This window comes from Nicotiana tabacum, chromosome 20, assembly GCF_000715075.1.
Source record: "Nicotiana tabacum cultivar K326 chromosome 20, ASM71507v2, whole genome shotgun sequence".
Taxonomy (NCBI): domain Eukaryota; kingdom Viridiplantae; phylum Streptophyta; class Magnoliopsida; order Solanales; family Solanaceae; genus Nicotiana; species Nicotiana tabacum.
In genome coordinates this window covers 139031278-139045373 of record NC_134099.1, presented here as the reverse complement: position 1 = coordinate 139045373, position 14096 = coordinate 139031278, and the positions used below count along the sequence as shown (strand labels likewise).

At 35.9% G+C, this 14096-nt stretch overlaps 2 protein-coding genes across 2 annotated transcripts; both read right to left on the bottom strand.

The window, feature by feature from the left end:
* Positions 1-3001: 3001 nt before the first annotated feature.
* LOC142174563 (uncharacterized) lies at positions 3002-3346 on the bottom strand. Its single transcript, XM_075240383.1, has one exon. The coding sequence runs from the start codon at positions 3344-3346 to the stop codon at positions 3002-3004; it is 345 nt and encodes a 114-aa protein (XP_075096484.1).
* A 9357-nt stretch (positions 3347-12703) lies between these two features.
* LOC107825539 (mitochondrial import inner membrane translocase subunit TIM23-2-like) lies at positions 12704-13644 on the bottom strand. Its single transcript, XM_016652410.2, has one exon. It carries the CDS (start codon positions 13505-13507, stop codon positions 12950-12952), a length of 558 nt encoding a protein of 185 aa, XP_016507896.1. The 5' UTR covers positions 13508-13644; the 3' UTR covers positions 12704-12949.
* Positions 13645-14096: the final 452 nt, after the last annotated feature.

Below are 14096 nucleotides of genomic sequence, written 5' to 3'. Positions count from 1 at the left end.
TTTGAAATTTCCAAAATCTACAAACGACGCCAAAACCTATCAAATCACGTCCGATTGACCTCAAATTTTGCACACAAATCATAAATGACACCACGAACCAGCTCCAACTTCCGAAAATCCAATCCGACCCTGATATCAAAAAGTCCACTCCTTGTCAAACTTTCCAAAATTCCTACTTTCGCAAATTCAAGCCTAATTCTACTACGGACCTCCAAAACACAATCTGGGCGCGCCCCTAAGTCCAAAATCACCTGACGGAGCTAACGGAATCATAAAAATTCAAGTTCGAAGTCGTTTACACATAAGTCGACACCCGGTCAACTTTTCCAACTTAAGCTTCCAATTAAGAGACTAAGTATCTCAGTTCATTCTGAAACCACTCCGAACCTGAACCAACCAACATGATAAGTCAAAATACAGTTGTAGATCACAAAAGAAGCGAAAATGGGGGAACGAGGCTACAACTCTCAAAACGACCGACCGGGTCGTTACAAAGAGTCACCTTCGTTAAGGAGCGTTTCACTCTTAATATAGGACTTCACTGTGCGAATTCAGATTTAGTCGTATCTCATTGTCGGTACCAGACACTCGTGGGAAACCAAAGAAAAAAGAATATATAAAGATAATTTAATCAAATTAGGCTTCTACTTAAGGTTAAATATGACAAGTAAAAGAGACCAGAAACAACTACAGTCAGATCTCTCTATAATAATTAACAACATCATTATATAACAGTCATTTACTATAAAAACGAAGTTTTTTCGAAGCCGATCTTTATGTTATGCTATATCATATGTCCTGTATAACAACATTTCAATATAGCATCCAAAAAATATCGGAATATACGCTACTGTTATGGAAAGGTTTAGCTAAGACATCGGATTTTGCATGGGAATTCTAACATAAAACATGAGAGGGATAACAATTCCAACTTTCAATAAATTTCCAAGTGTCGTATAATGGGCATATTTTGAAACTCATTGAAGATTTCCTAGTACTAATTGCAAATGCACATATTTTGAGAAGCCTATTGCTTACTCCAAAGACTTAGGAATAGGACTTCATTCCAAGTTCCAATAGAGAGGAGGGTTAAGAGAAACCTCGCTCACTGTCACCACTGCAAATCTTCAAAGATCTCTTTTTCACTTTCTGTCCGTTACTCTTTCTTTGAGCTAAAGACAACAACTCCAATAGGGAGTACAACATTGGTTTATATTGATTTGTTAAGTTATAATATTTCCATCTCAAATTATATATCGTAATGTCTTAAATAAATGTCTCTAAGTTGTATGTCATTTTAGAAGTGCAAAATAAAATTAATTATTTTTCTTCTATTTTATACTTAGTAGTAATTATTTTTGAAAATTGAGATAACACATAAACAGAGTAAATATTCAATAAAGAGAGATTATATCTTAAGAAATAAATAAGAATAAAATAGTTAAGAACTCATCCTAGTTAATATATTCATAAGAGACATGTAAAAGAAAAATACAATATATAATTTGAAACGGAGGGAATATGTATCAGTAGTATAAAAAATTTACATTATTAGGGATCGTTCAGTTATTGGGACTAGGATTATAATCTTGAAATAGAATTTGAGATTGTATTTATCTAGTGTTTGATTATGAGCAGTAGCGTATGCACGATTTTACATAAGTGGTACCATAATTTGAAGAATTGGACTAGTGAACAAATTACTATAATAATAAGCGATGTCATTTTCTATACGTATCCCCAATATTTTGATTTTTCTTATAAATATCTAGTGAAATTTTTTGAACAAGCGGTGTCCCATGACACCGCATGGTATAATGTCCATACGCCCCAGATTGTGGGTATTAATGATACCGGTAAAAAATTTATACTAAAATGATGGTATTAACTAACCCATATAGGAGTATTAGATATGGGATAACTATCCCAAGATTATAATTTTGATTTTATTTATCCCTAGATAACTCTCTTTAGAACCAAATGACCCCCGTAAATATCTTAATATGTATATAGTAAATTAATTAAGTACTACTTTGTCGATTACCAACTTATAATGATAGAGATTATCCTGTAATTTACTGTATAAGTGATCTTTTTATGTTAGTAAAGAGAGATTCACAGACTGAAGTATAAGAATTTACCGTTCATACAGTGTGAAACTTTCTAATATGTTCTGTAATTCGATCGGGTTAATAGATTACTCATCCATTGTTGACTCTGAGTGATATTATTGTACTCTCTTTCAATTTATTTGGCAAAATTTTATCTTTAGTCTGTCACAAAAAAAAAATTAGTTTTATAAATTTAAAAATAATATAACTCTAACTTTTTATTTTACCAGAAACTTTTAGGGTTACACAAATATTTATGACTTATTTTAGATTACAAGATTTAAAAATTTTCTTTATTTCTTAAACTCCAAACTGAATCAAACTTTGCCAGGTAAAGTGAAACGGAAAGAACATTAAATAGTGTAATAATTTTAGAATTTAACTATGGATAGAACGTAAACTCAAATCTCAACATAAAAAAAGTGTCAAATTCGACTGGCAAAATTGGCATATAATATTGAACTAGATGTACATACGTACATGTCTTTCAAAATAATATTCAACAATTTTTTTTAAGATAACAACCTTCCCATTTCCAAATTACTCCTTCATGTTGTTCTCGATTGAGAGATTGATCGACCTATTACATAAAGTGATGTTTTTTCTGCAAGATCCATAACTATCTCCAGATATCTGATAAATTTGCTCTTTTTTTTCCCGTTGAAAAGGAAAAATTTGTATGTAAATGCTTAAACGTGAAAAGAAATGACAAGAGCCGTACTAACAAAGTATGATGCAAGTGATCCTAGCTTTTTTTCTTCCGTTGTTTATATCTGTTGCTCATACTCTTCCAAAATGTTATTGGGATCCTCCAAAAGTAGTATATTTTGAAGAATCCGACACAGGTGCAACCACATTTTGAAGAGTCTGTAACGTTTCCATCACATTGATCACCACCATCCATGGACAACATGGTTACAAGTATCTTTGATCCACCTAAAGCTCTTTCTTAATGAACCCTTCATCTTACCTTCCATAGCATAAGCTTTATATCCAACAACTCTTCTCTTTCTTTGCAATTCAAGATCATTCAAATTCCACCGTTTTATAGATGAAGATGACATCACTTTGCTCTTATTATTATTGCTCTTTTTCACCTTATTCACTTCCTTATCCATAGAAAAATAAGGAACATGAGAAGTACTATAACTCCTTAAATCTTGCATGTTTGTTGGTGTTGCTGCTGCCTTTTGCATTCTTCCTTCTCTTGTTGACATTGATCTAAAATTTTCCATTATTAGGAATGAAAATGAGAGGTTTAATTTGTGATGGGGTTTGAGTTTAGAGGAAGAGGCAGGGATTTAGAGGGAGGAAAAAGAAAGGATTGGTTATTACTTATTAGGCTTTGCTTCGAGATTTGGTTTTGAGTAACTATGGATTTATGTAGAAAAGGTAGAGGTGGCTTTATCTTTTTATTCTATTCTTGATTAGCTTTTCCTCCTTTTCCCTTTTTCTTTTACTTTTTCATGATTCTTTTCGTTAATGGAGTTATGTCACTCCGATAGTAATAGGTGCAAGATGTACACCGAATATTAATTTTTCTTATGCGAACTCTATATAAAGGTTTTAATAATCCTCATATATATTGGCAAGTCTTCAGTTATTACTTATAAATAGTGTAGTCTGTTGTAATATTTGACAACACTTCCAAATTGCTGAAAATGCACCATAAAAAGGCATGGCCAATATGGTATAAGTCATGGTATCAGAGGCGGACCTATGTGTTATATCGAGGGGTCACTGGACTTCGTAAGCTTCAATAAATTTTTTGTATATGTATATATGTATACCTTAAAAATGGTTAAATCAAATCACTTGGCACCCTGAACGCTAAAAGCCATCATTCATTTATTTTTTTCAGAAAGTATAACTGTGGATAATGAGGGGCGAGGAATAAGTTGAGGGGTAAAATAGTTTGAGCCTTTATAGACTAAAAGATAGATAGCACGCATTTTAGAAAGCAATCTAAGGTGGAAGTATTGCTCATTAAAGTCAGCTTAAACTCCCGATAAGTACCCTTTTTTTTTGGTAGATGAGAAATTCATTCTGAATGAAAACATATGCACATGTAAATATTTTTCCCTTAGGGGATGGTAGATAATCTACTCAACAGAATCGATGGTTACATCACATCAATAAATTCAATATATACATTAACACTTTTATTACTTAATTATGGTTAAATAATAAATATTCCCAATTTTAGAAGTTTAAAATTTAAACTTGGAAAGTGGGGGTATTGGGAGATATAACATAGCTGTAAATATGGTGTAATATTATTTTGGGTTTATTTTAGGAAGTTGTATATGTTTAGAAGACTATAGTAGTGGTTGCCTTATTTTCTACAATAGCTTTCTTAGTTAACAAAACATAGGTTTTGTATACATTAACACCTGATTATTTAATAGAAGACAGAGAACTTCATTCTCTCTTAAACTCTTCATGGTACCAGAGCCATAACCCAGAAGAAATTGGGTGAGATGGCCGGCAACGACAAGAAGAAGGATGGAGACAGAGACAGTGGATCACGAAGCATTATCGCCATATTTCTTGCTTTCGGCAGACCATACAGGAATATGCATAACTCATGTGGTTTTGAAGGGCGACAATTATGACGAATGGGCTAAGGCCGTGAGAAACGCTTTTATAGCCAAAAAGAGATTGGGTTTTATTGACAGAATGATTACAAATCCTAAGGAAGAAGGATTTGAACTCGATGATTGGTATGCCGTCAATTCGCTATTCGTTGCTTAGGTCTTTAATACCATAGATCCGCCACTTCGTTCTACGATCTCTTACATGAAAACTGTTAAAGAACTATGGGAAGACTTGAGAGAACGATTCTCAATTGGTAATGACATGAGAATACACCAGTTGAAAAATAAACTTGCATCTTGTAAACAAGGAGGACAGACCATTGTTGCGTTCTACGGTAAATTGAAGAGCATGTGGGAAGAACTTATTGGTTACACAAAGAATCCGATATGTACATGTGCTGGGTGTAGGTGTGGGGCAGCAAAGGAACTGGTACAAGAACGCAAAAAAGAGAAAGTATATAAGTTCTTAATGGGACTTGATGATGTGGTGTGTGGGACTACACGTTCCAACATATTAATCATGGCATCCCTACCTGCGTTGAATCGAGTTTATGCCATGATTATACAAGAGGAGCGACATCGGAACGTTGCTCGAGCTAAGGAGGAGCGTGCAAACTCTGTTGCTTTTGCTGTGCAGTCCTTGTCTAATGCTCGCATCAACTACAATGGCAGAACATCTAATAATTTGGATAAACCAACATGTGGTAATTGCGGGAAACTTGGACATGAAAAGAAAGATTGTTTTCTATTGATCGGGTATCCTGAATGGTGAGGTACATGACGAGGAGGAGGAAGGACTACTGGACGTGGTCGTGGTGGACGATCTGGAAACTTTGGTAATTATGGACATGGTGGCACTGGACATGGGATTACAGCAGTTGCTAATGCTACACAAGAAACTGAGTAAAATAGTAAAATAGAGGCAAATGTTAATGCTTGGACGGGATTATCCAATGACCAGTGGAGTGCACTGGTATCCATGCTTAATTCCCACAATAAGAACCATGATAAATTGTTAGGTAACGCTTTTGGAATTCGTTGGACTGTCGACTCGGGGAAGTGATGCCAAGTTATTTACAGATTTGTATGATGTGACACTATATCTAGTAGGCCTTCCAAACAGTTCCACGACTACGGCTTCGAAGTCGGGGACTGTTATATTCGAAAATAATCTGAAATTGCATCATATTCTTTATGTACCTCAACTAAAATGCAATTTAATTTTTGTGTCTAAGGTCGCTAATGAAAATAATTGCTTAGTCATATTTGCTGACATGCTTTGTGTGATACAGGACCGGACTTTGAGGATAGTGACTGGTGTGGGTAAGCAATGCGATGGGGTATATTATTTGAAGTCAGTGGCTCGAGCACACGCAAATAGCAACCATAAGATGGATAATTTTAATTTATGGCATCGTCGGCTTGGTCATCCCTCTAATAAGATAGTTTCTCTTATTCTTGGAATCAGTAGTCATAGTAGAACAGATGAGTTATGTAATGTTTGTTTAAGAGCAAAACAAACAAGAGAAAATTTTCCTAATAGTATGAATAAAAGTACTGATTTATTTGAATCAATCCATTGTGATGTGTGGGGCCCTTATCGTGTTCCTTCTACTTGTGGCGTTGTATATTTTCTTACTATTGTGGATGATTTTTCTCGTGGTGTGTGGGTCTATTTAATGGCCAAGAAAAGTGAGGTTGAAAATAAAATAAAACAATTTTGTTCCATGGTTATGACTCAGTTTCAGAAAAGGGTGAAAATAGTTAGAAGCGACAACGGTAAGGAGCTCACTTGTCTTCATACTTTCTATGCGGAGCAGGGAATAGTCCATCAAACACCTTCTGTTGATAAACCTCAGCAAAGACGAGTGGAAAGGAAGCATCGTCATATTTTGAATGTTGTACTTTGTTTCCAAGCTAATTTGCCGATTCTCATTTTGAGAGAATGTGTTTTGACTGCAGTTTATCTTATTAATCATACTCCTACTCCCATATTGAATGGAAAGACTCCGTACGAGTTAATTTTTAAAGAGCCTTCCTATAAGCCTCTAAAAGTATCTGGATGTCTAATTGTCTATGCTTTGCTCATGTTAGGTCCCGTGAAAAAGATAAGTTTAGCTCTGGGAGCCGTCGATTTATTTTTGTTGGATATCCTTTCGGGAAGAAGGGATGGCGTGTCTATGATTTAGAGACTGGAGATTCTTTTGTGTCTCATGATGTTATATTTTATGAAAAAGTCTTCCCTTATGTTAGTTCAGTGTTTGACTCTGAGCCTACCACTCCGCTGGATTCCTCTGGTGCTTCCCCCACTAATGATCATATTATGCAATATGATCACTCACCCTCTGTTCACTCAAGGGGGAGTTTTCATATTGAGCCTAACGTAAATGAAAGAAATGAGGAGTAGATGTTACTTCTCCTAGTCCCATTCAGGAGGAAAATATGAACACAAGTTCTACCATTGTGGATACAGAGACTCCTACTACTACTATTACTATTGTGGGTGAAGCTCTTGGTCGAGGACATCGGGACCGTCCATCAGATTAAAAGATTATGTATGTTACATAACTCAGTGTCATACTACTATGTGCATAGATACCCCAACACAAAGCTCATCACCCATTCATTCACAGTTTTCAGGTACGCCGTATCCCATAGCTAACTATGTGACTTGCAATAATTTTCTTCTAGACACAAGAGCTTTCTGGCAGCTGTTACTGCAGGTATTGAACCCACAAGGTTTTATGATGTTGTGCGTGATCCTCTTTGGCAACGTGCTATGAAAGAAGAAATTGACGCATTGGAAAAGAATGCTTTATGAATATTAGAGTTTCTTCCCCCGGGAAAGAAGACTATCAGATGCAAGTACAACAACAACAATAACAAAAATCCAGTAAAATAAAATCAAATATAATTCTGATGATACAATTGAGCGATTTAAAACTCAGCTTGTAGTTCTTGGTAACAAGCAGGTGGCTGGAATTGATTACAATGAAACTTTCACTCCGGTGGCGAAAATGGTAATTGTACGAGTTTTTCTTAGCATTGCTGCGGCTAAAAATGAGATTTGCATCAAATGAATGTTCATAATGCATTCTTGCATGAGGATCTAGATGAAGAAGTTTATATGCAACTTCCAGCCGAATTTGAGACCTCGACTCAAGGAAAAGTGTGTCGCCTTCGCAAATCCTTATATGGATTGCGACAAGCTCCAAGAAATTGGTATGCTAAACTTGCTACTGCCTTAAGGACATTTGGTTTGTGCAATCATTTGCAAATTATTCTTTATTCTCTTGTATAAAGAATGGTTTAACATTATACATGTTCTTGTTTATGTCGACGATCTGATCATTGGCGGAGACGATTCTGGTGTTATTGCTAACTTCAAACAATATTTGCATCGTTGCTTTCACATGAAAGATCTTGGGCCATTAAAATATTTTTTGGGGATAAAGTGGCTAGAGGTATAAATGATCTGTTTCTTTGTCAGAGAAAATATGCAGTCGATATTTTGAGTGAAACTAGACTTCTTGGAGCCAAACCTGCTAGCTTTCCTATTGAGCAGAATCATAAGCTAGCATTGGAGAATGGTAATGAATTTGCTGAACCTGAAAAATATAGATGATTGGTCGGTTGACTAATTTATTTGACCATCTCTCGTCCCGAGCTGTGCTATTTAGTTCATATATTAGCTCAGTTCATGCATTGTCCAAAAGAGAGACATTGGGGGGAAGCATTGCATGTACTGAGAATTTTCTTACGAGCTGATAGCAATTGCTCTTACATGCATATTGTGATTCTGATTATGCAAGTTGTCCGATGACACAGCGTTCTTTAACTGGTTATTTTAGTCTACTGGAAAATTCACCTATCTCTTGGAAAACCAAGAAACAACATGCTGTCTCTCGCTCCTCGGCCAAAGCGGAATATCGTTCTATGGCGACAATAGTGTGTGAGTTAAAATGGCTCAAGGCTATATTACGATCCTTAGGTGTCTTTCACAAGGATCTTGTTCTTTAATATTGTGATAGTCAAGCTGCTCTACATATATCTGCAAATTCAGTTTTTCATGAGCGTACAAAGCACATCGAGGTTGATTGTCACTTCGTACGTGATGAAATAACAGTTGGTAACGTTGTTGCATCTCATATGCGCACTTCTGAACAACTAGCAGACATATTTACTAAAGCATTTGGGAAACAACAATTTTTGTACCTACTTCGCAAGTTGGCCATTCGCGATCTTCATGCTCCAACTTGAGGGGGAGTATTCATAGATATAACATAGTTGTAAATATGGTGTAATATATTTCGTGTTTATTTTAGGAAGTTATATATGTTTAGGAGACTATAGTAGTGGTTGCCTTATTTTCTACAATAGCTTTCTTAGTTAACAAGACATATATTTTGTATATATTAAAACCTGATTAAACACAGAACTTCATTCTCTCTTAAACTCTTGGGGGGTTGGGGGGAGGGGCGAGGAGGTTAAACAGTGTTGAGGGCTAAGTTTCGATAATTTTGAAATAGAGATACCATAATGCCAGATTTCACATACTTAACAGCAAAGACATCATGCAATTGAATCGTAATAATTAGCATTATAATACCTAAGACAGTCTTATCTGAAGCGCGGACACAGCAATCACTCAAGTGAATAGAAATTCATCATATCACTCCCTTGAACTTTTACCAAATACTTCATTATGCTAAAAACAAAAAGGTTTTTTTTCGGTTGACATCAGTAGTTGTAGTTTCTGCGTGCTTTTACACATATCTAAGATGTCATATATTTATACATTATCTTCTTACCAATATAAGAGAAAACGAGCTAAAATTTTCAGTTTTTTCCTATAACGATAGCCTCTAGGGCAGGATGCTTACACCTCAACTATTCCACCAGATGCTTGCCGAGCACAAATACCGATTAACTCTGACACCAAGGCTTAAGCAGATTGGAAAAAATCATCTAAAAATTTTATGCCTTATTGAAATATGAACCTGATCTCCAAAGTTTGCACCACTTCATTAACCACTAGATTACGTCCTTGGACTTAAATTGTTCGTTTCTTTCAAATTAATAGCAAGAAAACACCAAAATAATTACTACAATATAGAACATCACCAACAAGCTCTGCAGGAAATAGCATGCTCTTGTATGAGCTCCAAACTGTTCAATCCAATATTTCAAGAAATGATCACTTTCTCAGAAACAGTTAATGAGTGGTGGAACTTGATCAACAAGAACTTTGAACATGAGTTCGGAACATGTTCAAAGATTTGAAAAAGAACATGCGATGGTTGTTGAAGCAGTAACAAAAAACAAAAATTCAAGACAACATTACTGCTCGGACAATGATTTCCAAATCCTCTACTCACATTTAGTACAAGCCCTTAAAAATCGTATCAATATATTAGGGGAGAAATTCAAAAATAGCCAGATTTACAAGTGGTCATTCAAAAATAGTCACAGTTTCAAAAGTAATCTAAATTTGGTCACTTTTCATGTAAAGATAAATCTAAACGAAAATATTGTTCAAAATCCGAAAAATACTCCAACATAATATACTGGAATTCTAACATATTATACTAGAACTCCCGTATATTATCCTGGAGTTCCGGCATAAGTATACTGGAGTTCCAGTATAATATATCGGTCCAGCATAATATGCTGAAAGTTCATACACAGGTGCTCCAATCTCCAGTATATTATGCTGGAACTTTCTGCGTGTCGGAGTTCCAGCATAATATGCTGGAAGTTCATACACAGGTGCACCGATCTCCAGTATATTATCCTTGAAACTTTCCGTGTTGCAGCAAAATAGTGGCTATTTTTCAATAACTTTGAAAATGCTGGCTATTTTTCAATGACCAGTCCGAAAACTGGCTAGCCCGTGCTATTTTTCCATATATAAGCCAATTTAAAAAAAAAAAAAAAAGACCATATGCACTGTCAAACAAATAAACAGCGATCCTACTGGGAAGATTAAGCAATTAACCCAACTGCAAAACAAGAAAGTATAATTGTCACAGTTCATATACAATAACAACTACTATTATGCCTCGTTCTCAAACGAGTTGGGAACTGATACATGCATAAAATTGATCAGCAAGAGAACTAACACTCTTGTAACTGTCAAAGCAAGTGATTTCAATGAGTTCATAGATCATAATCCAGACGTTGACCATCAAAGAATAAATGGCAACTACTACTTCTCAAGAACCCAAAATGACTACAGCAAAAATAATTATCTACTGTATGCCATCAAAAAGTGCAACTTGAATTTAGTTGTCCAAATGCTATCTACTGTACAGCTTTTTCAGTAACTAACAATTGGTACAAAACTAGTAGCAGAGCACCATTACATATTATCTACTAAAAAATGGGTTGAATAATGAACTTTTTAAAAATGGGTCAAATATGGATAAGAACCAATGGGTCTAAAGCCTCAAATTGGGGATTTTAGGGAGACTATTCTCCCAAAAGTGATCATATGGATATGATTATCCATATTATACGCCGGTTAACCCGTTTTTTGTCCGTATTAAATATGGGTCAGGTCGGATAATTGATTCGTTTTTCATTACCCATTTTCGACCCGAACCATATCCGACCCACCTTGCCTGTTTGCCACTCCTACACAGGTGCATCCTTGAAATTTTGTGCAATGGCTAAAGATGCATTCTTGAAATTTTGCACAAATCTGTAATAAACACAGACAATTGACGGAGAACACAAAGTAAGGGAACAACCATTTGAAGGGAAAAATTGCATAGGGCGCTCTATTTGGTTGCCCTCATTTAACCTATACCCATTTTTTTAAAAACTTTTAACTTGTACCCACTTTTTAAACAACTTCAGGCCCCTTTCTTCTCCTCCTTCTCCTCTTCAAAGTTTTATCTTTTCTTTTTCCAGAAGTAAGGTTCATCCCTATCTAATTCTTCTTATTTCTCCTGTGAGTCCTATAAATTTTCACGCCAACCTATACATAACAACCAATTTGCTTTCTTCGTCACTTCCTATCACGTGACAATGCATATATATATATATATATATATACACACACAAAACTGGTGATTTGTTTGATTAATTACAACTCGTAATTACCTAATCTGGTAAGTAGCAGCAGTAAAAGTCATGAAACTACTCAGGCAAATAATCGTACAGTTCTGTATAAGGACAAAAAGTGAATGAATGAATGAATGAATGAATGGATTGAATCTGCCTCTCTAATTTCTCTGAGGATATTTACAGTGTTTCGTGGATCCTATGCAAAGTAAAGAATCTAACACAGTTTGCAAGTTTGTGGTGCAGTTGTTCTCCTGTTGTCTCTAATTAATTTTCTTTCAGTTTGGTCAAGATGGTGTGGCAAATGAAATTATAAACAAACAAAAACTTTCCCCAGTTACAAAGAAAAAACTTCAGCTCTAGAGCTGAAGCTTACAAACAAAAACTTGCCAGTTACAAACAAAAACTACAGACAGTTACAAAACAAAAACTTCAGGTCTAGAGCTTAAGCTTACAAACAAAAACTTCGCCAGTTACAAACAAAAACTTCAACTCTAGAGCTGAAGTTCGACAGTTACAAAACAAAAACTTCAGCTCTAGAGCTGAACATCAGGCCCGGCTACTAGAATGTTGAAGTTTTGCGTGATTGTCTTTGCTACTTCAGCCCCGTATGCTGAAGTTATGTGAAAAAGCGGGTACGCTTGCAATTTTTTTTGCAAAGCAGGCACAAGTTAAAACATGACACAAAAAGCGGGTATAGATGCAAATCCCCCCATTTGAAGGTGCTATATTCACTAGCAAATCTCTGTTTTGTAAATTACTCATACCAAGTCTCTTTTAAACCTAATTTCAGAGTATATGTTCAGAAGATAAGGAAACACCTCTAGAAAGCATACAACTTTCATGAAATAATTATAGCACCCGAGGTGTGATGCCAGTAGTCAATGAAGGAAAGGAGAACAATGAGATATTAAGTTCAAATCTCAATAGAGGCGAAAAACATTAAGTGATTTCTATTCAAGGTGCACTTTTGATGGCATGCAGTAGCTAACTAATCATACAATACAAGTGTCTTTCATACCTAACTTCAGAATATCTATTAAAAAAACATGTAAATACATCCAGAAAGCATGCAACTTTTCATGAAATAATTACATTACTGCTCAGCTTGAAAACAATTTCGCAACGTATCATCTAAAATTTCAGTAACAACAGAAATCTACCAACAAAAGCTCAGATGGGTACGTATCGTTTCACGGCCTGTTTCGCTGCAACACTGAGGCCAACAACAGAACCACCAATAACCCCAGCAACAGCCGCCGATCTCAGCCCCGCCGCTGCCCTATAAAAAGCTCCAGTCCCTAAACCCGCCACCACGCTATTGATCACATCATCCGTATCCCTAATCGCCACCATTCCACTCTCCATACCCGCATAAATCAGCCCAATTATTCCGACCCGGTTCCCGAATTTCCTTCCCGTATGACCTGACCCGTTTAAGATCCTGTTAACCCGGAGCTTTAAGGTATCCCCTGGCTCGGAAGCTTTTACGCCTTCGATGAATCCCTTACCGGCGCCGAGGACAGAACCGGAGAGGTAACCGATGCCGGTGAAGTACGTTAGGTTTTCTCCCCATGATCGGCGTTGTGCGAGAGATTCTTCTTGGAAGAGGAATTCAGGGGAGGTGGGGAGTTTGTAAAGGTTTTGTATAGGGACTTGGAGATCTTGGTATGGGTTATAGAGCCGCCGTTTCTGGCCGTCGCCGTCGTTGTCTCCGGCGTGATGTGCCATGGCCGTTCGGATTTACTTCTAAGATTAGGGTTTAGGGTTTAGGAATGTTAGAATTTGAGTAATTGGAGAGACACGTATAGAAAGAGAGAAGTGGTACCGAGGTTTCTCGTACGTTGGACCTAAAATAGAGTGACGTGCTCTAGCGGCGATTTCTAGGGAAATTTTATGGGTGTGTCCGCTAGAAAAAATATTTTCAATTGGTTGATTTAAATATTTTTCTTATTAATTTATTTTTCGAGAAAAAATTTTTTTCTAGTAAAAAAAGAAAAAATATTTTTCAAAACTTCTTCTTAACTTTCCCACCATATTCTTCATCCCCACCAACCCACCCACCTTACCCTAACCCCCACCGCCACTTACCCACCCCTCACCCCTTCACCCTCTATCCTAAATGAAAATCTATCTATAATTAAAAGTAGAAGACAAAAACACCTCATGAAGCCAAATGGCAGAACAATAGAATGACACATGTCATAATTAGTTATTGGTTATTCTTTTTAATTTAAATATATCTATATTAATAAATATAGATTTCTTATCAATCTATAATTAAAAGCAGAAGACAAAAGCACCTCATGAAACCAAATGA